A 26,067-nucleotide genomic window follows, 5' to 3' on the forward strand; every position below is an offset into this window, starting at 1 on the left:
GTAAAGTTGCAAAGACTAAAGTCTCAAATCCAAAGAGATATTCTTTATAAAAGTTAAGAGTAGACCACGCCTACCTAAAACGGCTCGTTCTAACACGCCCCCACATATCTACCTCACTATGTGGGAAGATTTGCATAAGAAAGAAAGAAGGTGTAACTTTTAGTCTCACTGTAGTATTGTTGTTGCCACTGCCGCGAAGACGCTGTGTGCTTCGTTGTGAAAGCGAAACTACTTTATTTGGTCTTCCAAAAGAGGATGATATCCGCTTTGTCATGCCTGGAGCTGATCCGTGCTGGTTGCTGAGGGAATACATCAACTTAGTGCTGTGGATCGCCGGATCGGCTTTCACTGTGGACGAAGCGGAGTCCAGCCCGGGGTCGTCACATGTGGTTGCTGCTCCTTTGTCAAATCTGCCGGCCGCGCCGTTCTCAACCCACTGCCTCAGCTCAATTTAGGCCGGCCTCAGCTCATGCTAAGCCACGGCTTCCACTCACGCTAGGACGCAGTGTTTTTCGTTGTGAAAGTGAAACTACTTTGTTTGGTCTTCCAAAAGAGGACAGGACTAGAAATCAGTGGTTAAGTTGTATTTACAACACTGTTCCAGAACACTTCAACCCAAATATTCAGATGTGTGCAGCACATTTTATGTTTCCTGGGAGAGTAGACTACAATGCCGGCTGTTCTGACTCACAGTCTGTAAGTAAATTTTCATTTAAAGGATTTGCCACTGATGTACGCAACGCAACGTGTAAAAAGACAGTATAAGGGGCCGTTCACATGTCGCGCCTAAAAACGCGTAGAAAACGCTAGGCGCGCCGCTTTCTGCTTTTTTCCAAAGCGTTCGGGAGCTTGTGCTCCAGAGGCGTCTGCCGTTGCTAAGCAACCATGACCTCCGCTCTCCATGAAGACTCAGGAGTTTCAGCAAAGGCTAAATGGATTTGCAACACTAAAAATCGCTTGCAGTAGCTCTGCTACTAAATTTATTTAAAAATGGCTATCCCTGTACAGCTATGATCAGCTGTTCCTTCATCTTGGCTGAGCTTTCAATGTTGTTACGGGAAAGGATGAAGCTGATTGGTTGGTTCTTGTCACATGACCCGCGGTGCACTTGCGGCATTCTGAAAAGTTGAAATGTTTTTATCTCGAAGCGCCTGGAAAAAATGAGCGCGCCTGCCGTGCGTCTACATTTGAAATAACAAACTTGAGCGCGCAAAAAACGCGATATGTGAATGGCCCCTTAGTCATTATAATCAGTAATTATGTCCCCACTGGATGCAACAAATGCTTCGTTTGTAATGGGTTTTAATGTTTTTGTCTCGTCGCTCCGGCCGGACAGGGCATCAACAGTATGTGAGGGGCGTAACACTTCCGTGTCACACTTGAGGTATTTGGCCAATCACAACGCACTGGATAGCTGGCCAATCAGAGCACACCTCGCTTTTCAGACCGATGAGCTTTGTAAAAATCCACATGTTTCAGAAAGGCGGGGCATAGAGGAGAAACAATAATGTACAGTATGTGGAAAATAATGTGTTTTTAACTTTAAACCGCATAAACACATTTCATTACACCAAATACACAAAATACTGTTCTTTTTAGCAGCATCATATGACCCCTTTAAATGCAGAATGGAAATGTATGTGCCCACAGAAGTCAGAGACACGTGCAACCTCAGAGAGGGACAGAAGAACCCCCTTTGACATGGTGCAAATAGTGTAAATCTTTAGTATTTTCACATAAAAATGTTTAAACCAAAATGCACTTAGATCAAGTACTATTTTGTGTGGAAAAACCTTATGAAATGTGCACAGTGCGCGTACATTTGATTACCACAAGGTGTCAGACTTTCCTCAAGCTAAATGACCATTTCTTCTAGCTTTGAGCTACTACAAAAGCAGCAGACAAGTAGTTTTACTCATGTATGTTATACTGAGGTAAGCAAGAGATTAAGTTTTTTATTCTAAGATTTATTCTATTTTTACTTTCTTAGAGGCCCTCTACTATTCACAGTGCCTAAAAAAAGCAGACTTGCCCATGTGCAAGAACATGACTTGAGGTGATGTCAGTAAAAAACAATTTGAACAATGTTTGCTTACAGGATTACAGGTTTACAGGAGACAAAGTGAGTGAAAAGAATTTCTTTTTGAAGCCACAAGTTCAGACATGTGTCACTGCAAGCTCTGAGACATGGAAAAAATAAAGTGAGAGTGTAAAAATAAAACCCAAGAGACATTTCCTTTCATGATTATATCTGAACCAGTACACGGAAATTACCAACACACACTCCTTGTTTTCGTTAAATAAATGCTTTCAAAAACTTTATCATATCAGTAAAAACCTGCATATATGGCAAGCCGTTTTAGTCGTAATTGCATTTTAACTAGTAACAATTCAATTAGAGAGCTCTACAATTAAATTCTTACTAGTAACAATGCCAATTAGAGAGGTCTATAATCATAACTGTTACTAGTAAGAACTGAATTAGAGAGCTCTATAATCATAACTGTTACTAGTAAGAACTGAATTAGAGAGCTCTATAATCATAGTCGTTACTAGTAAGATTCAGTTCTTACTAGTAAGAATGCAATTGCAGAGCTCTCTAATTAAATTAGAGAGCTCTCTTATTGTAATTATAACTAGTAAAAATAGATTTAGAGAGCTCTCTAATTGGCATTGTTACTAGTAAGAATTTAATTGTAGAGCTCTCTAATTGAATTGTTACTTGTAAAAATGCAATTACAACGAGTAACGCTTGGAATATTTTAAGCTAAAATGGCTTGCCAAATGCATAGGATATAAATTAAACTATGTGGATTATTTAGTTTTTCTTTTGATAAATTAGGGTGAATTCAAGTAAATGATTAACGTGCCATACAATCCAAAATGTTTTTTTTTTAGTTTGCTCAGATTTAGCAACATGTTCAAACGAGAATCGGTAATCAATTCAAATGTAGTTTGTTGTTTGCCAGTTTTTGCTGTCTAAATGAGCCACACACATAAAGGCACATTTCAATTCTGTATTTATTGACAGTGATATCTGTCTTGCATGAATTAAACATGTAAATGTCAAAGAGTAAAAATGATTCAACTGCTGTAAATAAAAAGAATAAGTTTGTACATTACAGATCACCACTGTTCAGTCTTTTCAGATAACATTATTATTATTAATTAGTTATTAGAGCAGCACCATAAGTATTTGAAAATCCATGCTGAGATAACTCTCAGTCATTCCTCTGAACTCTTCTGCCCTTGAGCAAGATTATATCCTCCATCTGTTTAAGATCTAGTGTAAATCACTGACCCCCTAAAAATCACATGACATAAATATTTTTAATACATTGCTGTAAATTGCATATAGAGGTTTAAATAAGTAAATCAATAGATAAATATTTATATTTTCTACCATTCATACAACTTTACATTTGTAACACTGGAGGGCAGTAGAAAGTTATAATCATTCCGGAAACCTCTTATTCTTTTCTGCTTTTTTGGAAATTTCAGCTACCTTGCAGAACCTCACCTGAACAGATCTAATCATAAACACACCTTTAAATTCCATTTTATCTGTATATCAATCTATCTTATATCTATACCCACAATATATCAATACCACATTTGGCTGATATTAGAGATTTTTTACATATTGCCTATTGATATTAGATATTTAATTATGCTAATTAATTCATTAATAATTAGATATTAAATTATGTAAATTGTACATGTTGATTATTTAGTTGTTGTTGTTTTTTTGATAAATTACTTATTTATTGTCTAATTTCATAAATGTGTGGAAGTCTGTCACCAAGCACCAATAATTCACATGCCATAAAAAACTAAATGTGTTTACCCAGATATAGCAACATGTTCAAATGAGAACGTGTAATTGATTAAAATGTAGGTTGTTTGCCAATGTTTTGCTGTCTAAATGGTATATCAGTATAATATTGGTTATTGGCTGATATTAGACATTTAGTCATGCTAATTGCCCCCTATATTTATACTCATTTAAAATATATATATTTTTAAAAACACTAATAATTTAATAAAAAATTTATGTTTAGCAAATCACAAAATAATTATTAATTTTTCACATTGTGCATTATATTTTGATGCCTATATTTGTGTGTAGCATTTAAAGTAACTGGTTTTAGTTTTTATTTCAATATTTTATTATAAATATTATTTTATTATCAAAATAATTTTATTTCAATATCAGACATTTATCAGTTATTAGCCATAACATAAAAAATAATAGTCGGCCTAATGCTAATGCCCAGAATTTTGATATCAGTGTGTGCATCCCTAATGTAACTTTAATAAAAGGTAGTAATTTCAGAATGCAGATGGTGTGAAAGTTGGGTCTGAGAGAGAAAATGAGAGCAGAGGGCGGAGGAGACGAGAGGAGAGGAAGGGAGGGACTGAGTGCATGCAGTCTGTGTGCTGTTTTCCCCACTTCTCTCTCTTTCCCTCTCCTCACTTCCATCCCCACATGAGAAACAGTGCTTCACTGTACCGGATGGACACCAGGTCCCTTTTTTCCTCCTCCTGGATCAATATTTTTAGTTTCCTCTTTTCTCCACCTCTATCATCCAGTTGGCTCTCTCTGCTTGTTCCAGATCCCCTTTTTCCAAACACGCACTCATCTCTTTCTCTCTGTTGCTAATTTTTCCCCATCGCCCCACTCTCAGTCAGCATGGTGAACAGATAGCTGCTAAGCTGTTGAACATGGGCTCCTGCCTCTGCAAAGGTCACCAAGGTCAGTCTGTTCCTGATTGTATCTGAGTTTGTCTGTCTCTGTCTGTCCTGTGTCCATCAGCCTACCTGTTGGTCCGTCCGGTCTTCACTCTTATCTCTTTACCCACCTGTCTGCTTATCTTGAGCATTTACATAATGTATGAATGTGAAAAAAATCACAGCTTATTCAAATATAATGCAAAATGAGCACATGCAGTTGTGAGTGACTGAAATAAGTGCAGTTTATATGAATAAACTGTTTATTGTGTGTCATTTTTATAGTTTTTTTATACTGATGCACTGTTTATTTTCTCAGCAGAGTGTGCTGCTGCTAAAATACTGTATACTGATGCTTGCATACTGCACTGTAATTAAAAATTACGCAGCTTTCTGGAATACTTGATTCTGATTGGTCAATCGTGCCATCCAGCGGTCTGATGTTTCCTAATATTCACCGCCGGCGTCCATGCAACGCTGTATATCAGTCGGCTCCTCCCTTTTAATTGGGGAGTTAAGGCATTAATTCAAAATATATATAAATTGAAAGTAATTTAAATGAATGAATATATATATACTGAATTAATAATACATATAATATAATTTTTATATGTATTATTGTATTATTTTTGTGTTTGTTTGTTTTGTACATTGTTATTGACTATTTTTCTTGGTGAAATGTTTAAAATACTATACACGTAAGGTTATAAAATCAATCTCAAATCAATATTGAATGTCCACATATTTATTTATTTTGTGAGTAGCTGTGTATTAAACGTTTAAGCTTTGTCAGGGTTTATTTATTTTGCTTTCAGTAGCTGCATCCCAAATGACACACTGTACAATATGCACTTAAACTCTCTGTACTTATGCACTATGAACTCAACCGTGTAGTGTATCAATTATATAAGGTTATTTTGTCATTCATAATCCGAGTCTGATAGCCCCTCCCCCTCCCCCTCCACTATGTAATTAAAGCTGCAATAGTTGAGTGCACGAAGTGTCCAACATTCCACATTTTGTTTTTTCGGTTAAGTGCATCATCCGGGTAATTAAAGTGTACTTTTTCTTTTTGGAATTTTCAGTGTGAACACACACTATTCATACTACAAAACATCATAGAATAGTGCATAAGTACAGCAATTGGGACACACCTATATTTTTTGGTGAGGAGGCCTGTCTGTGTTAAGTATATTAAACTCTGTCCAGTTTGTTTTGCGATAATGGCTGTATAGTATCACCTACATAATGACTATAAATATTATAACATAATTTTCTTATCAATATTTTGTCCACATATTTATTTATTTGTTGAGTAGGTGTGTACTAACTATTAAACAGGTTTATTTTGCGATAATTGCCGTTCATCATCGCTTGCATAATGACTAAAATACTTTTCAAATCAATATTTCATGTCCACGTATATATCGATTTTGTGAGCATCTGTGTGCATTATCTCTTTCATGTCTTCCAACACTGAGGGATTTATTTAAGTTATTTGACGCAAAATTCACAGGCCAAACAGAAGCAGTTGTTAATGCTGGAATAGCACAGCTAATTCTGAGAAGTTTCCTCTGAGCACCAGAGGGAAATTATTCTGTTCTCATTTGTATCATCCCATCTGAATAAGACAAGGGTATTATTAATTGTAAGCCAGCGAGACAGATCAATCTTGGTACAGAGATGTAGTGTCACAGTATTTACAAATGGAGTCTAAGGTAAGAGGTGACATTTCATCCTCAAGGTGTCCTCCAAGGAAATTGCACCGGTGAAGTGGATGATTTGTAAATCCCAGAGAGCGGAGAGTAGTGTTTGTTTGTCTGAGCCCTGTGGGGGTTAGTAGGTCCTGTGCTCCGTAGCTAAGGCGGAGCATGAAGCGCAAAATGCCAGGGTCAAAGCTGATGTATAATGCATATGTGAGATGGATGGAGTTTCACGGTGATGAATGGGAGGTGGGTTGTAGAGGGGGAAACACGCACAACGTGTGACATTGTAAAGGTCATGCATTGTCAGTTGATACTTGTTAGCAAATAACATGCTGGCGGGAACCTAAAGCTCCACAGGCCTGAGATTAGCTGTCCTCTTTGAGGTCTAACCTCAATGAGATGCGGCCGGTGACTAAAAATGTGCTCTTGAACATTGGGGATCCCCAGGGTGGTGTTTTCAAGACAATCTCTTGTTGCTATGGAAACATGAGAGCAACAAGAGTGAGTCCCGTCCATCCACTTCAGAACAAACTCAATGCACTCTGCTTCATGCACACACACACTGTTATCTGTCATTGACAAACATATAAAATAAACAGTTGCATGCAATTACCAGGAACATATTTTGTCTCTCTAGAGCTGCAAAGTGGCCAGCAGCACCCCATGGAAGAGCTTCCCTCGTATGCTGAGGGACAGCCCATCTTTAAGGTGTGTTTCATCACGTAAAATCAGTGGGAGACAGATGCAAGTTTATTAACCTATCATTCAGAATTCAGTATATGAAAATGTATACATTTCAATGATACATGGGAGTGCTTTCGCACTCTGAATGTGTAAGTTCAGGTAAAAGTGTCTTGTTAGATGTAATTAGCACCTGTGATTCACAAGGTTTTATTTGGTATGTTGGGCTGTCTTGTGTTTCCTGTCTTGTCATGTTATTCAGGGTAACCATCAGTCCAACAATGGCAGCATGTCAGATAAAAGGAGCAACAGTGGGTATGACATTGGAGAACTGGCAACGTCTTCCCTGCTGGGTGAGGAGCAAAGAGCGCATGTTAGGCACTGTCACACTGTATGTTGTTTTTGCTATCGTTCAGAATCATTCGTCTGAATCAGAAGAGCAGTCGACTTATACAGAATCTGGCAAATGTTATCTGCCTGCATATCTCTCATTTATGAACAATCTCTCTCTCTCCTTCTCTAGTGCCTCTTTAGCCACCTGTTTTCTTTTCTGCCTGTTTTCTTTCTTTCTTTTTTTTTGCTTGACTTCTCCAGGCCCACTCTTTTCAGAAAGTTAATTACAAAGACTAATAATGTGTTATGGGTTTTTAAGCTTTTCCAAAGAACATTTTGATCATTTCAGTCTAATTATAAATGCAGTCACCAGCTGATGAATATGTATAATGAGGCAAAAAAAAACACACAAATCTTGATCAACTGAAAGAAATGCTAGAAATGAACTGCTTTGGGGGAAAATGCTATTAGAAAGATTCATTTATAAAACACATGTCATGGGGAATGCAAATTATTGCTACTTCCAGTAATAGGGTTGTAAGGACTTGCACGATAATTAGGCGCCCACTTTGCCAATGTAGAAATGTTCCTTTCCACTAATGCATTGGGCACAAAAAGTACACATTTATTTAGTTTGTTTACCAAAAGTTGGGACATGTTTAAATATAGTTAAAATGTATTTATAGTTTTGTAATTTACAATAAATATTAAAATATTACAATAAACATTAAACAAATAAATAAACATGCTAACAGAATGGATAACGGGATGGAAAATTAACCCTATATCACCCAGTAAGGGCAATACAGTTTGAGACCAAATGTTGGTTTGTAATTCTAATGAAAAAATGAAAAATGAAAATTTGCTGTGAATTTACTCACCTTCAGGCCATCTAAAATGTAGATTACTTTTTTTTTTCAGCAGAACAATAAATACGATTTTTAGCTGAAATCATGGTCCTTAGTTTCATGAAATGCACGTCCACGGTCAAAATAGCATATACAAGCAAAATAAAGTACCCATTTTATATGTGTGTGTATATAACTACAACAAAATGAAAATTAAATCAAAATTATGACATTGTTTTATGGTTTTAATTGTTGAACACAATTGTAAATGTCAAGAACTCTGAGGTGTTGCAGGCCAAAATTACCATTTTAAGGTGAAAGATACAGTTTAACTTTTCATGCTAAGATGTTACATAACTTTTCATTTCACATAGCTAATATTTCTCAAAACATGGTATTTGTGACTCTAATTCTTTGAAATAAATGCCATGGGGCCCCAAAGTGTAGTACCCACTGAAAATGTCTTCTGGTCCCTGCTTACAGACACTAATCCTAAAAGACTGTTCAGTTTTCAATGACTTTGGAGAGAGTAAACTCTACGTCACTTTTCCCCCCTCTTTAGCATCACCTCTTCACCTCCTTCCTTCTTTTCATTTCTTTTATTTCATTTGATTTGCGCCCATGCTAATCCCTCCGATCTCCTCAGGACTGCTGGCCACTGTTAAAGACCACATCACTAAGCCCACTGCGATGGCCCAGGGCCGAGTCGCCCACTTGATTGAGTGGAAGAGTTGGGGAGGGGAAGCGACGTCTGGAGGGGGCTTGTGTGGCTGGACGAGAGATGGTGGAGGATGGGGAGGTGTGGGAGCCACACTGCAGGAGGACGAGCAACTCTACTCCCACCTCACTGATGAAATCAAAGAAGCACGATTTGCTGCGGGTGAGACAGCATTTATATATTTAACATTTAACTACCCAGGTTTAAGCTAATCACTAAACCTTAGCCCTGCATAATAAGTAGAAATACAGTAATACTTTGATTGTGATGTCTAATGAACCTCACAAGTTCAGTGCTGCGGCAAAATGGTATGATGGACAAGAACAGGAAGGCAGGAATTTTCCATTCATTGTTTCCACACTGATAACTCCTCTTGTATGTCTCATGTTGACGTGTTGACGTGTTGACGCTCAAATCAGTACTGTAGCAACCAATGTAGACATACCAGATGTTGATTACATCATGCACAATATGACAGTGTCAATGGTGCATGATTGACAGGCCATCCGATCTGTAGATGAGTTTGCTTTTTCATGGGAACAGATTTAGAGAAATTCAGCATTACATCACTTGCACACCAATGGATCCTCTGCAGTGAATGGGTGCCGTCAGAATGAAAGTTCAAACAGCTGATAAAAACATCACAATAATCCACAAGTATGACTCCAGTCCACCAATTAACATCATGAGAAGTGAAAAAGCTGCATTTTGGAATAAAAAAATTCACCCTTAAGATGTTGCTTCCAGCCAAAATACGAGTCCTCTATCCATAATATTGCTTTCTCGAATGAAAAAGTTGTCTCATCTTAATCAGGAGAGAAATAGGCACTGGTTACTAGTGAATACAGTCTAAAACAGTTCTAAATAAGTCAGTGAATTTTAATGTGGGAGGACAACAGAGGATGGACTTTTTCAATGGAGGAAGCTTTATTATGGATTACGGACTGGTATTTTGGACAGAAGCGACAGTTTAAAGTTAAAACGCCTTAATGATAGATTTGTTTCTAAATATGCAGCTTTTCCCTTCACAGGACATTAAATGATGGACTGAAGTCATGTTGATCACTTGGATTATTGTGAGGTTTTATCAGCTATTTGGCACACTAATTCTGACGGCACCCATTCACTGCAGAGGATCCACTGGTGAGCAAGTGATGTAATGGTAAACTTCTACAGATCTGTTCTGATGACGAAACAAACTCATCTACATCTTGGATGGCCTGAGGGCGAGTACATTTTCAGAAAATTTTTAGGTGAACAGACAGAAAGGTGTGAAATACCACTTTGGTCATGGTAATTTCCATGAATATTCGTTTAAATGTTAAATGCTTATTCATAGGACATGAGTGAGAAAAACAGAGTAGATATAAGTCCATATTTCTTACGCAATCTGTGACCTTTTATCTTTTTTTTCCTCTCACAGGTGTGGCGGAGCAGTTTGCTCTGGCTGAGGCAGCGATGAATGCCTGGTCCACACACGATGCTGAAAATATAGCCACATCCTGTACAATTCCGTTACAAGGTATTGCCCCAAACTCAAAATTGCAATTCCCAAGAGATGTGACCATTTTGGTTCCTCAAAGAACCTTTTAGTCAGCAGTAAAAAGAACCATATTTCTTAGCGTAAAGAACTAAAGAACCTTTTTTCACTATAAAGAACCATTTTTGCCAGGGAAAGATCTCACAACTTACTTTCCCATATATATTTTATTTATACATCTATTGAATAAAAGTAGCATAGTACTTAGGGAGGTCATTCTGACCATCTGGTTCATGTCACGCTGTTCCAGCTTGTTTAAAAAATACTTTTATTTCATTATGAGGGGATGATAACCCTTGTGCAATAATAAGCACAGTATAATGACAAATGGTCTGTTTAGCCAGGTGCAAAAAACCCCAAAACTTTTTACCCCGGTACTGATGAGTCTTGCACACGAATAAAGGACTGCAAAACAGAAATGTCTGAATGTGTCTGGGACACGAGGGTTCATGGATCGAGCAGATCAGACCGCAATATTGAGTTTGGATTTAATGGGCTTATTCATTTACGCTATAATTTTCATTCTTGAGAATATGTGTGTTTGAGGTCTTTTTAATTTCTACTCTCGTGATGATGATGATGTTTTCACAGACCCCGAGGGCCCCTATCTTTCTCACCTCAAAGAACCTTTTAGTCAGCAGTAAAAAGAACCATATTTCTTAGCGTAAAGAACTAAAGAACCTTTTTTCACTATAAAGAACCATTTTTGCCAGGGAAAGATCTCACAACTTACTTTCCCATATATATTTTATTTATACATCTATTGAATAAAAGTAGCATAGTACTTAGGGAGGTCATTCTGACCATCTGGTTCATGTCACGCTGTTCCAGCTTGTTTAAAAAATACTTTTATTTCATTATGAGGGGATGATAACCCTTGTGCAATAATAAGCACAGTATAATGACAAATGGCCTGTTTAGCCAGGTGCAAAAAAACCCAAAACATTTTACCCCGGTACTGATGAGTCTTGCACACGAATAAAGGACTGCAAAACAGAAATGTCTGAATGTGTCTGGGACACGAGGGTTCATGGATCGAGCAGATCAGACCGCAATATTGAGTTTGGATTTAATGGGCTTATTCATTTACGCTATAATTTTCATTCTAGAGAATATGTGTGTTTGAGGTCTTTTTAATTTCTACTCTCATGATGATGATGATGTCTTCACAGACCCCGAGGGCCCCTATCTTTCTCAGTTCCTGTTGGATGGAGAGAGTTTGGGTGTTCCTCGGCACCTGTACAGAATGCACATGGAAGCTGATGACACCAGCTCCCTGGCACCTTCTCATCCTCCTCAGTCTCATTCCCCCAGTCATTCTCATTCTCCACTGGACACACAGCATCCGCCGCAGGAGCAGAGGATCTCGCCTTTGGAAGGGTCCGTACGACACGCAGACAACATCTCCCTGTCAGAGGATGAGGTTTTTTATAACTGAAATGTTGATGGCACAGTGGAATGAAAAAGGGAAAAGGTTTTCGTCTGTTCTTTGTGTTCACTGATGTGGGAGAGATGCGGATGAGGTTACGTCTGGGGTTATCGCTTTACTGTTAAAGTATGTAATAGCCACAGCTGAGCCTCTTTGACAAGCAATGAACACAGGGATCATTGTACACATGGACATGTTATTTCCATATCACGTTGCCTTTTTGCAAATTAAAGCATCTCTGTTTGCGGTAATGATGATGGAGATTGGACTTTATGTTAACAGGGTCAGACCAATTACGTCTAGAAGTAGGTCATCGCACATGAATGCACATTAATCTAAAATTATACATTAACAGAGGGGTGATCAAGACCATCATGCCCTTTCACCTTTAACTGAGTGTTTGTAGATATTTGCAGTAGCCTTTCACAAAGAAGCGGAGGCCTATTAGTACTATAGACTGAAGAAGAAAGCCAAAATATAACGCGCTTTCATCTTCACAGACATTTTTCCTTCTGCATTTCCACTAAGAACAGCTCAATGGGGCTACAGGGTTGAATAGGATCTTTTTGTGAAGACTCTGGAGAGTGAAAGTGACTTATGCCTTTGGGCAAAGCTGCAGTCATTACTTGGGACAGTGAGGTGGAGATTTCACCTTATTTTGGTGGAAATTTTTTCATGAACGTTTTTTCATATTGCTAAATGTTTCCATGGAGATTTTGAGTATAAAACGTCAACACAGCAAATGACTACATGTATCCTCAAAGATGAAGTGTGTCATTTTAATAGCCTCACCAAACAGAACGGCAAAATATTAACTGTTTTCAAATACATTTTCTAAACACTCTAACCATCTGCTATTGGTTGGGGAAAAAAAGAAAGCCCCACCACAAACTCACGCAATTGGTCAAGCCAGTGTCACTGGTTTGAATGCTCACAGATGAAATTGATCTACAAATGGCTTACTTATAGTAAAAATATTCTTAATATTAATCAATATTAATAATATTCATATTATGAAGATGGATTACGAGACATATAGACTTGCAGCGATTAATTGATTTATTAATATTATCTTAACATTAACTCAAACTACATATGGCTTACTTATTGAGAAAAAAAAGTAAATTATTATTAATATTAAATAATATTAATTATATTCATATTACGTGGATTATGAAATGAAATCTATAACTATAAATGGCTTACTTGTAGCAATTCATGGATTTATTAATATTACTGTTAATATTAATATTATTAGCATTAATATAAACTTTTAGTAATATTACACACTTCAAAAGAAAAAAAAATACACACTTCAACTTTGGTTTTGTTTTTTTGTTTTTATAGGGGGTATGGTCACAATTGCCACAGATTTATAAATCACATATGTAGTAATTGAAAAAAGTATTACCTAAGATACCTTTGAGTGACTTGCCTCCATATTGTGTCAACCATATTGTGCAGTCCTTTGTATGTGAAAATTATTAGAAATGATTTAATCTTTAAAAGATCTATTGCTGCAGAAATCGCTTGCTAACAAGAAAATTCTTGCAAGTGTCGGAGACAAAAGAGTGAGAGCTGGAATAACAATCGTCTGCCTTTTCTCTGTAATTAGTCCTATTCACACTCCATTGACAAAGAAAGGTGATGGAAAGAGAGAGATAGTGAGGGATGAGGCAGAAGAGGGGAATCAGTGGCGGAGGGGATTATGGTAAATACAGAAGCAGAAGAGGCGAGAGAGGAGGGTGTTGGGAGGTGGAATGGTCAAGTGTTATCATGCTCCAGGGTCTTTTAATAGAAGTTTACACAGTGTGATCCTCGTGTGCGGTGTCAGATAATGTGTGTCGCTGGTTTGGTGCTCCAGGGGAGGGTTTGAAGTAGGATTTAATTGTGTTGATAGAGGCTCTGGGGCGGTGAGCAGAATTTAAATTGTGGTTGTAACGAATTCAATTTCAACACAATATATTAAGGAACAATACACTGAATTTAAATGAATTCTTATAAAACCTTTTCTGTGAAAAAAAGCACAAGGAATAATGAACGAAATTCAGAGAAAAGAGCAGAATTGGGATGGTTGAGAAATCAAACAAAGGTAATTTATTACTGAAGCCTTTGTTCTGTTCTTTTCTCCCAGCGTGAGGCTCATAAAGCAAGCTGCATGAGGTTACAAACAGATATCTCATTTCAAACTCTAGACATGTACATCGTATTATACAGGGTCCGTTTTATCGGATCCATCCATACAGCATGACAGCAGTAGGGTACGACAGGACCTAAAGTGTATAACTTTTCGAGAATATATATTTCACTATATTAAAAATTGGTGGAGAAGCACAATTTGTGAAAAATAAATAATAAAAGAAGTTTGCTTTGATGTTTGCTTTTCACTTATTTGATGGTTAAGGAATAACTGTTGATTTAATCACCATGACGAAAACTGAAAATCATAAATTACATTTTCATTAGTCCTATAAATCTGCATTTTAAAAAAATAGGGAGATTTAAGGTAGATCAGTGTATCATAAAATTAACCTTCTGTACAATGTTGTCATAAACAGATGTTTACAGCAAAATGTTCTGTTGGTGGTTTTGCTATTTTTTGTTCTAAACATTAGATTAAATTAAATATTTTACATTAGAGGAACTATTAAGTTGCTGCTTCATTTCATAAGATTTCTTTATTATTTCACTATGAATAATTATCCACATATTCATCTAAGTAAAATCACCAGCAGATGAAATGATTATCAAAATGGTAAGCACAAATCGATGCCTGTCCTGGGTGTGTGATATCTGATGTCTGAGCTAATTGTCCATGCATCAGACTTCCTTTGCCATCAAAAAAAAAACACAGGTGAAGCATGGGGTCATCAGAAAAACATGGCACTCATGTGCGAGACACTAAAAATCAGTGTAACTCTACACAATGGTCATGCTTACATACAAAGCGTGTGTTTACATAGGAAGAACCGATTAAAAAGCTCCACAGTGGAATGCAAAATCACTTTGTGTGAACTGAAAATAGATTTTTTTCCTTGTCTGTGACCCTTAAAAAAAAAAAAGAAGCCCCAACTGAGAAACTAGCCTCTGAATTTACATACTTTAATTATTCTTTCATTATTCTTTCAGTAACTTTGCACAGTTCTTGTTATGACTCGGCACGTTATGGGTTCAATTACCTCATTTCTATGCTGATGCAGACGCTCCCGCAGCTGTGATTTGTTGATTGTACCTAGGAGAATAGGGGAGTCTGGGAGACGAGAGAAAAAAGCCAGAGCCTCAGACTGTCTCGTTTCATTCAATAGTACCATTATTGTACTGTATTGAAACATTATTTCAACAGTGCAGTCTTGAGTATTTCTACTCATCAGCGCGTAATCATTTGGCCTTTAGCCCTTATCGGCACACATTTCATTGGCTTTCACTCTCTTCTGTCAAGCACCAAGGTGCTATTAAAGTCAAAGTGGTGCGATTGTGTCATTGAGCTGGTGATATTCGTTAGACTCACCGTGAGAGTCCACTACAGGAAATTGGCCGTCTGCACTGTCGTTTAGGATGTGCTGCAAACTTGCCAGTGTCTCTGTCCTTTCCAGCACAACTCCTGCTGGGATCACAAACTGCTTGATCTGAACATTGGCCAGCCTGTGGGAGAGCATTCATGATGAAAACAATTTACTATCCAGCCATCTCTGCCTTGATGTCTCCCCTCAGAATTTTGATTTGCAGACAGAAATGCAAGAAAAATGCAATTTAGCGGTGGAGCCTGAAGGCAGATGAGCAGAGTGTTTACTCACTTTGGACAAGCGCGGATGAGAGATGGCAAGTGCGGGAGCTGTTTAATAAGAGATATGCCATCGTAGAAAGATGGACGGTGCTTTGCACGAGCCACCGCATTGGATACCAGCGTAGCAACCAGAGCGGGTACGGCATGAGAGCACTGGCCAGTCATTTCCAGAGCCAATAGGGCAGGAGAGAGTGTGTGTGTCACAGCCCCAGAGAAGGCAGCTGCTCCTGCACACACACACACAGCAAAATATGGCCCCATCAATACATTTAGACAGGCCTTATCGTCTCTGTGAGCCTGCAGTGTTGATAATACCCCGTCAGAAAGTTGACAGGATAACAAGTTTGTTTACCTGCTAAAGCGTAGCCGCCCGGGTTTATCAAAATCTTTGCTGATGAGATTCCATCTGAGAGCAAATAGGCCGAGCCCTCGCCAACCAAACGCCCCACCGCAGCACCTAAAACAGACAAATGCTGTTTCAATGGGGTTTTTCAAACATCTTTTGGCCCACTAGATTCACTGAAAACAGCATGGTTTAAACAACGAGAAACTATGATTTAAACTAATACATTATAAACTATTATAACTACATGATGCCAACTACAATTAAGTAGTAAAATATTTTATTTCATTTATTTGTTACATTATTTTATTTCAATTTGTTTCAATATTTTAATTATTATATGTTATTATTATTATATTTTTGTACATACATTTTCAAATTTTTATTTTCAAAAATTTAATTTTTCAAATATTCAAATATTATTTATTTGTTTTAGTATTGTGTCATTTTATTTACTATAGATTTATTTTTATAATAATGATAATAATGACTATGGTTTATTTTTATTCTATTTGTTTCAATATTTTAATTATACCGTTTTCTTGCATTTTAATAACTATTATATATTTGTTTGTTTGCGTATAGTATGATCAAGGTCAAGGTCAAGGTCAACTTTATTATGTATGTAATATTTGTATGATGTAAATCCCATGGTGTGATGACCTAATTACCTACCGTAAACAAATACTGGCATGAAATAGCCAGCAGGTAAAGGCAAAGTACAAGCCACAACCAATAGCCCAACCTTACAGAGAGATGTTAGAAATCATGAAATCAGCTTATGAGAACTTTTTTAAATTCTTGAACAAGCCATTTATGAGCACAATGATAATTATTTTTACTTAATTGCTACTTTATATTTATTACCCATTTTATTTCACCTTTGCAGCAATGAAAAATCCTAGTGTTTGGAAGTAACTTCTGCCAGGTGGGTTCCATGCCTGCCAGAATGTTTTCTGAGGTTCAGACAGGACAGAGGCATTCTGGGAAACGGTGTACCAGGACGTGCCATCTAACAGTGAAGTAAGTAGCTGCTTCATTGTGAGCTATTAGAAAACAAAGAGAAATTTAAAGTAAATACAAAGCATGAACTGTGTGCACATAAGTTTGATATAATATTCTAGAAATAGGCCTATCCTCACCTCAGCAGCTATGAAATATCCTGCCGAGTGATAAAACGTAAAGCAGGCGAGGAGAAATGCCACTATGGCTGAATAAAGCGACTTTCTGGATAAGATTACAAATACAATCAAGAGGCAGCTCTGGGTTAGATCACAACAAATATCTCCAGGCATCCAATCAAAAGACACACATCTGCTGTCACCATACAGTGGCGTCCATAAATCTGAGACCATAGGATTAAAAATCAAATTTAAACCTGGAAATAAAATATTTTATGAATGAAGACATGTAAATATTTAAAGCTAAACTTTTCATTCACATTGTTATTCTGAATGGAATTCTATTAAACTAGAGAAAAATTTGCAAAATAGAAGCATTTCACTAGTGGTGTCGCACGTTTAGACAGAGACAAAGAAAGAAAGGGACACACATCTGCTGTCACCATACAGTGGCGTCCATAAATCTGAGACCATAGGATTAAAAATCTAATTTAAACCTGGAAATAAAATATTTTATGAATGAAGACATGTAAATATTTAAAGCTAAACTTTTCATTCACATTGTTATTCTGAATGGAATTCTATTAAACTAGAGAAAAATTGGCAAAATAGAAGCATTTCACTAGTGGTGTCGCACGTTTAGACAGAGACAAAGAAAATTCTATCAAACTGTACAATATGTCTGTGGGAATAAATCTTTCTCACTCTGTTGCCAAAAATCTGCTGATGGGTTTGTTTGTTTTGATGAATCGCAGAGCCCAGCGATGACAGAATAAATAAATACAGCTGAGAATACTGCAGAACAGCCTGAATCAGAGAAAACATATAATAAGAACAATTACTGCTTCATGAATAATAATAATATATTCCAAACCCTGAGGTAACAGATGAGTAAGCAGTATGTAACTTATGACTATCCATCACCAATATGAGAACTTACCCAAGCAGAGCGAAAATAAATATTTCAAAAGGCTGGTAGGGCAGATCAGAAGAAAAGCTGGTTTTAAACAGGGCCTGAATGGTTTCTGTGGGCATAGATCATAAACATGTTGAATCAGATCTTTCATATATCCTTTTCTGGCTCTTAAATGAAACCAGATTACATAAATGTGGTGTGATACTTTCAGTTCAATCATATCTAAATCAAATTCATAGCATCCCATAAGACTATCTGATGGCCGTGGAGCACTGTGGTCGATGAGATTACTATGAAGACACCAGTAGCATCCATTAGGGGACGCTGTAGGTAGTGTAAACCTCTCACCTTGATCTCTACTACAGACAGAAAGCAGTCTGAAGGTGATTGCGCCGCAAGCCGCTGCAAAGAAGCAGGGACAATAATCTCTGACTGAATAGTGAGTCCCCATCACTTCTATACTGAACAGAACACCTATGACAATGAAACAGAGATAAATCTACAGGGAAAGGTCAACTGACAGACTGATGAGATACAATAATGATTTTGTATTTTTTTTTAGTACTAAAGGATATCACAGACTATAGTGACGTCAACTCACCGCTGACTGGAGCCCCAAAACAGCTCGCAACGCCCACCGCTGATGCCACAACCAGCATTTCTCCTTTAGCTGCTCTCTGAAATACGAATGAATAAACTGAGCCACAAGAGTCATTAGCATAAGTAGCCTTCTATACAATTTCCATCTGGTTCTCATAAAGCAAAATGAAAGTGGGCTGCGTGGTTCATGTATTGCAGTGCTGTTCAGCTACCTGCTTTCCGCCACGGCAGGAAACATGCAGGCGACTCATAAACGCACCCACCATGATAGATAAATGGACAAATGGACCCTATTGAGATGATAAGTTGTATTGCAAAAGGTCAATATATTCAGAACGTCCATTTATCCATAAGCTCCACATCCTCATTTGCATATAAGATTCTAAGGTTCTTACCACTTTGCCGAGAAACACTGTGCTGCCTGAAGCTAGTGTGCATATGAGGCCAAACAGTTTAGCGAACAGATTGGAGAGGGACAGGTAATCTGGCATGTCCATCCCTAAGAGAATAGCCCTCGCCTCGGGAACACCAGAGCCTGAGGGGTCAAGAGTCAATTATCTCCAAATGCACCAGACAGCCCTTCACAAGAAATACTCGATATTTATGATTAAACGTGTCTGTGTTTAATAACATCAACATAAAGCAACCGTCTTTGTTGCTGTTAATAAAGCTTTGGCAGCAGAGGCATCATGCCCATTTAGAACTGTTTTTTTTGTTGAGCCATTTGGATTATATTTAAATTATATATTTGTATATTTGAAAATAATTGCTTACTGTTTGGTTAAAAAAGAACTGGTCTAAAACACTGTGGTAGAAATCACATATTCACATGTAGAAATTAGGTTAGTCCAGTATAGGTGTGTGTGTGTGTTGCTACATAATATATATATTTTAGATATTTATAATTTTTTTGTTTTTGGATACTAATTCTATTCATAAAACTATTCATAACTTTCAGGAATACCAAAAATGCATCTCATTCCAGCTATTGTTACAATATTCTCAGATTTTAAGTCAAAAAGAGAGTTAAAGGCATAGTTCACCCCAAAATGAAAATTCGGTCATTTATTACTCACCCCCATGTCGTTCCAAACCCGTAAGACCTTCGTTCAGCTCCGGAACACAAATTAAGATATTTTTGATGAAATCGGAGAGCTCTCTGACCCTCCATAGACAGCAACACAACTGTAATGTTCCCAGGTCCAGAAACGTAGTGAGGACATCGGTAAAACAGTCCATGTGACATCAGTGGCTCAACTTCAATTTTGCGAAGCTACAAGAATACTTTTTTGAGCGCAAAGAGAAAAAAAAGTCTTTATTCAACAATTCTTCTCCCCCGAGTTACCATCTTCCAATTACGCAGATTATGTTCATGCGCGCGCTTTCCCCCTGAACGTAAGCTATTTTTGGGTGAACTATCCCTTTAATGCCTTTTTTATTTCAAATAGGCCTAAACTGATTTTTTAAAAACAGTTTGTTGATTGTTTAAGGCACATAATATTTTAATTATAGATTAAACAATTAAAAATAAATTGTCTAAATATAAGCCATTTATGCAGTGATGGCTAATTTTAGGTAGGCCTAACTGCAATTTAACTTTTAAATTCAGTGAATATACTTAAATTAAATCAGAAAAATACCTAATTTTTTTACTGTGTACAGATGCGTGTGTAGCTGACCTGCAGAGAATGGGCAGATGCTGTGGGCGAAGCTGGTGGACAGAGCACACAGGCAGGCTGGATAAAGCGTCCAGCAGAGGAACTGCAGCAGGTGGTGACCCTTCAGACATCCATACAGCCATTGGTGAGCTAATGAGAGAGAAGGACATGGGCTGAGGTTTAACAATGCATGATAAATGCAAGAGCGTCTAAGGTCAGGTCTCTTTTTGAAAGACCTTGCCCTACTCAGCTGCTAGAATGCTTTATTGTTCAAACAGTTAACCGACCCACCTGCATCTTTATGTAAATTTTGTACTAAACATTTTTTGAGTGACATGGTGGAACCGCTCACCATTCAGCAGCTTGGCTACAGTCATATCCATGAAGAAGCTCATTAGAGCGGTGATGATGCCTAACAGGGCATAACAGTACCACTCCATGCTAGCAAAATACACCAGAACCTTCTTCACATACAGTACACACTCTGTCCAAATGTAAAGAGCATAAATTACAGTTAGTGATTATTATATTTTTGACTTTACTGCATTGAGGATTGATAAGAGTGAGATCATCGATGATGGGGGAAATGATCCACCTCACCTCTGATTCGTGACCGCAATTGTTGCCACGGTTTCCTTGAACGCTCATTAGAGCTAATTAGCTTTTCTTCCGCCTTATCTCGGTCTGTCTTATCTTCATCTATGCACTGTTCTTCATCTTCTTCAAGACGCTTTACATTTACACAACTCTCATCCATTGTCTAAAATGCAAAGTGAGCTCTTAATGAAATTGTTCATATCATTAAAAAAAAACATCCAAGTAAATTATTAAAGGGATAGTTCACAAAAAAAAAACTCTGGGTCAATCATAACATTCTGACGCAGATGACGCATTTACTCCTCGCTGTGTAGTTCGGTTTGAAGTCTATAGGGTTAGATCTCTGCCACAATTCTGCACGCGAAAGATCGTATTTTGAGCTTACAAATGTGCATTTTGCAGTGCGCGATCTGAGTTTTGTGGAGAAAATTTTTTAGCACACCAAAATCAATTTTGCATTTAAAATATGTTTTTGGATGTGTGTAGACCTTCTCTTTTGCGTGTCCAGGTTTCACTAGCTTGCTCACCTGATGCCCCCCTCAGTGCTCGCTAAATGCCGACAGCTTGCTTGCTCAACACAACCCAGTGTTACAATATGCCATAATTCCAGCCAATCAGAGACAAGGCTTCTAAATTCTGATTGGCTGCCTTGACAACCAATCACAACATTCCTTGCATTGCTGATGACAGCAGAAGAGAGAAAATACATTGCATGCATAATTAAATGCAAGTTGATATTCTGATTATATTTTTTTCCAAGCACATTTTACCAATTCCAAACAACATCAATCTTAATAACTACTATTAATCTTGTATTTAATCACTTATAACCTATATATTATTGTTCATGAAGGCTGGAAGTGAAAAACGCCTTATATTCCGGGGTGCATAATTATTAAGCAGGTTATCTTCTACAGATAAAATCTCGAGATGGACTAAAAATGAACTTCCAAAACTTACTGCCAGATTCTGGCAGATACATTCTTCAAACACTGGTACAAGAGGATGTGGTGCTGGTCCTTCAAGTCACTCTCAACTTATCTGTCTATAAAGCTTCAAGTATTTTACTACACCTCAGTATGTGATTCTTATTAAGGAGGGGTAATTTTTTAGGATTCTATACTTAACCTAAGTTTCTGAGAACCTGACACCTTGTACTTCTGGAGACTCCAGGTAGGTTGCAGTTATGGAAAATGGTGGCGCTGGAGACTAAATGGTTCCTGGTGATTTCAAACCTAATTCTTCACTTTAATTCCTAATTCTTTTGCTGTTAACATGCATCTTTTCTTCTCCACATGTTTTTGACTGACCCTGCTGACCCACTGAGCATTTTGCTGTCCAATGGCTGTACATTAACTTACCAATTTCTAGTATTGTATTAGTTTTGAATATTTCTCATGGGCATTTAATAATTTTTGACTTTCAGTCTGAGTTAAATCTATTTTTTGGTTCATTTTATCTGTAAAAGAAAATCTGCTTAATAATTATGCAGACCTGAATATAAGAAATTTTTCATTTCCAGCCTTCATGAATAATTATATATCAATTATAAATGATTAAATACAAGATTAATAGTAGTTATTAAGATTGATGTCATTTGGAATTGGTAAAATGTGATCAGAATATCAACTTGTAATCTAATTATGCATGCACTGTATTTTTCCTCTTCTGCTGTCGAGGTAATGCAAGGAATATTGTGATTGGTTGTCAAGGCAGCCAATCAGAATTTAGCAGTCTGGTCTCTGATTGGCTGGAATTATGGCATATTGTAATGCTGGGTTGTGTTGAGCAAGCGAGCCGTTGGCATTTAGAGACCACTGAGGATGGGCATCAGGTGAGCAAGCTAGTGAAACGTTGCACGTGCAAAAGAGAAGGTCTGCACACATCCAAAAACGTATTTTAAATGCAAAATTGATTTTCGTGCGCTCTAAATACTTTCTTCTTCTTCGCGAGACAAACATTTTCTTCACAAAACTCAGTTCGCGCATGTGCAAAACGCACTTTTTTGCGCGCTCAAAATATGATCTTTCGCACGCAGAATTGTGGCAGAGATCTAATCCCATAGAAGTCATCTAATACAATGTCTCTGGTCCAAAAGCAGCTGCATGAATGTGAACGTTTGACACAAAAATGAAAACATCAACAAAAACACTGACCTCAAATACCCCTCCATGTTTACAAACACAACCCTGGGAGGCGCAGCCATTAAGAAGTCATTTCTGGTTAATGATATCACAGAATTTATCGGTATTTTATTTTCAGATGTGTGAATGGTGCTTTACCGGTAAAAAGAAGGAACGTCGTTGCCTGTGTGAACAGTGCACTTTTGTATTATCAGATAAAGTTTTTTTACGGCAATTTACTGGTATTACTGTGTGAAAGGGGCTATTGACTTCCATAGTATTTTTTCCATACTATGGAAGCCGATGGCTACCGTCAACTGTCTGGTTACTCACATTCTTCATAACATTTTATTCTCAACAGAATAAAGAAACTCATAAAGGTTTTGAAGAACTTGAGGGTAACGTTAAGTAAATTATGACAAAATTAAATTTTTTGGGTGAACTGTACCTTTAATGTAAGAGAATTGACGTAACATGGCCATTTGTAACTTTATTTTACCTATACAAAAACAGTTCTGTTTGCTGCTTGGTAACAGGCATTTGTTACCACATTATTTTAATTTATTATCATAATCATAAACATATTGGTTTGTAGAGCAAAGTTTTTCCATTTACTGAACTTTGGTATTCTCCTAGTTATTTACCTTGCACATTCAAAGAAAATAGCTTAATAAGGTGCTATGGCAACGCTGTATCAGACCACTCACCATGCTATTAATCCGCAAACTCTTATTATAAGTACAATTATACAATTACAAAAATTATAAATTATAAACAATTATAAAAATCATAAAATAATAAAAAAATAATCATGGTTTCATGTCCATGCATTTATTTATTTGGTGAGTAGCCTTGTAAGAAGCAGGACATCGTAATGTCATCACGATTATGTACGACTGACACATTATTCCTAGTCATGACAAAACAGATACTTAGGAAGTTCCAAAATATTTTGAATTAATTAATGCCAACCCAAAGTCACTTGAAAACTAAAAAATAAACTTTAAAGAGAGCTCACCTTTCAGCCTGTTGACTCATGAAAGACCGTTGAGGTCAATATCAACTCTTTACCCTGGCGTCACCAGATGTAGCATGAAAGGAAAATTAAGCTTTAACTTATTTATGGTGCACCACGTCCTCTCCTGCTTTGCCTCTGGGCAGTCACTGAATTGGAACAATGTGAAATTGAAGTTTCCTTTTTTGTTTTCTCTGAAATTCATTTTGATCTCACAAATGTAATTGAGACAGAGCTCATAGTGGCCTTTTGGAACTTTTAATTAGGTGGTTAATGAAATGACCTGTGATGTGTTATGAATCTTTGTTGTTAAGGCCGAGAGAGCAGAAAGTGATAGAACCAGACTGACCTTTAGAATTGTCATCAGGACTCATCACTCACATGCTTTAATGAGCCCTGACGACATTTCTTAACAGGTGAAAAGAGAAGCTTGAATAAAAAAAATGTGTACCCAGCTTTTCTCATGTATTGCATAATTTAGAATGTGATTGCCCCCTTATATGGTCTCTGTTTAAGCACTGATTCGTTTTGCATTAACCTTCATTCAAGGTTAAAGCAATCACACACCACACAAATCATTCACTTGACTCAATGTCGCACACACAATCCCTCATTTTCACTGAGCTTCTTCATTTCACACAGAATTTCCAAAATCACACAGACACAGTGCTGTGTGGAAATACTTAATATTATAATTTAATCACGTGACAGTGCATTCCAATAAGCTATTTCAGACAATAAAAACATTAATGCATCATTTGGATCCTGTATTTCACACAATTAGCATTTTACTACCATCTTGTCCCTTACGAAACAAAAATATATGGTAAAAACTGAAAGATAAAATATGAAATAATACATTTCCATATATGGGAAACTAGTGCTTAAATTTGTTAATACACTGCAATATATGCATGCACCACATATGGCTATATTGATACATATTAAAATATATCTAATGAAGACAAAAACTGCACTACATTTTTACATGTAATAGCTTTTTTTTCATCTCAGCATTTCATAAATGAAAATGTGTGATGGTATATAAGAAAAAAGTGTTCACCGAAAACAAATATTAAAATTTAGAGTTTTTAGACAGTTGTATATCTTGTTAAAGTCATGGCAACCTGATGGGTTAAAAAAATAGATTTGACGTAACTAAAAGGATTGAGTGATATAATATATATATATATATATATATATATATATATTATATATATAATACAATATATAATATATATTGTATATATATATATATATATATACAATATATATTGTATATATTCAAATTGTGTGCATATATTCCATATAAATGTGAATGTCTATATATTTATATATAGTTATACAAACATATTTATACACACACTATCATATTTTATCACATATGTATTATTAACTATATTAATTATTATAACTCATCTTATTGACTTGATACAATTTCATGTCCTTTGGTTTTGGATTTTTCTCTCTAAGTTTATCCCATAATTTGTGGCACAACCCTCATTGCAAACTTGAGTGACAAAAGGTGAAATTTCACTTTATTTGAAATTTGAAACTCCCTGATCATTTTGGAATTGTTTTATTCCCACTGACAGACTCAATCTGTTACTCCTAGAGGAGTGATTGGATCACAGGGTGAATATGTGTGAAATGTCACAATAATAATCCTTCCCTCCCTCCATGACTGATGAGCGGCTACCCTCTGTCATTCCACACTCTGTTCGTTTTCCCTGTCAATTTCAATTTGTTTTTCTCAGACTTGGGTTGTTTTTTATAGAATCATGACAGCTGCAAATGTAAAAAAATTAAATAAAATAAATAAAATGTTATTGACCAATGTGTGTGGAGGCCACCAGGCTATTTAAATGCACTTTCTTTCTCATCTCAGCCTTTATTATTGTATGATTTGTTTTGGTACTATAAT

The 26,067-nt window shown here is 36.8% G+C and overlaps 2 protein-coding genes across 2 annotated transcripts; one reads left to right on the forward strand and one right to left on the reverse strand.

Moving 5' to 3' along the window:
- Window positions 1–4,473: 4,473 nt before the first annotated feature.
- LOC107593947 (protein FAM131C-like) lies at window positions 4,474–12,422 on the forward strand. The gene is made up of 6 exons (XM_016283848.1): window positions 4,474–4,756; window positions 7,075–7,145; window positions 7,381–7,471; window positions 8,946–9,179; window positions 10,441–10,539; window positions 11,730–12,422. The coding sequence occupies exons 1-6, from the start codon at window positions 4,726–4,728 to the stop codon at window positions 11,993–11,995; spliced, it is 792 nt and encodes a 263-aa protein (XP_016139334.1). The 5' UTR covers window positions 4,474–4,725; the 3' UTR covers window positions 11,996–12,422.
- Window positions 12,423–14,128: 1,706 nt separating this feature from the next.
- clcnk (chloride channel K) lies at window positions 14,129–21,173 on the reverse strand. The gene is made up of 17 exons (XM_016283842.1): window positions 21,009–21,173; window positions 20,761–20,892; window positions 20,430–20,558; window positions 19,146–19,285; window positions 18,963–19,040; window positions 18,752–18,827; window positions 18,499–18,624; window positions 18,175–18,259; window positions 17,940–18,041; window positions 17,256–17,340; window positions 16,995–17,159; window positions 16,789–16,858; window positions 16,123–16,227; window positions 15,781–15,997; window positions 15,495–15,628; window positions 15,166–15,236; window positions 14,129–14,140 (listed from the first exon to the last, which is right to left on the reverse strand). Exons 1-17 carry the CDS (start codon window positions 21,163–21,165, stop codon window positions 14,129–14,131), a joined length of 1,884 nt encoding a protein of 627 aa, XP_016139328.1. The 5' UTR covers window positions 21,166–21,173.
- Window positions 21,174–26,067: the final 4,894 nt, after the last annotated feature.

Source organism: Sinocyclocheilus grahami, unplaced genomic scaffold (genome assembly GCF_001515645.1).
Source record: "Sinocyclocheilus grahami isolate Dianchi unplaced genomic scaffold, SAMN03320097.WGS_v1.1 scaffold177.1, whole genome shotgun sequence".
Classification (NCBI taxonomy): domain Eukaryota; kingdom Metazoa; phylum Chordata; class Actinopteri; order Cypriniformes; family Cyprinidae; genus Sinocyclocheilus; species Sinocyclocheilus grahami.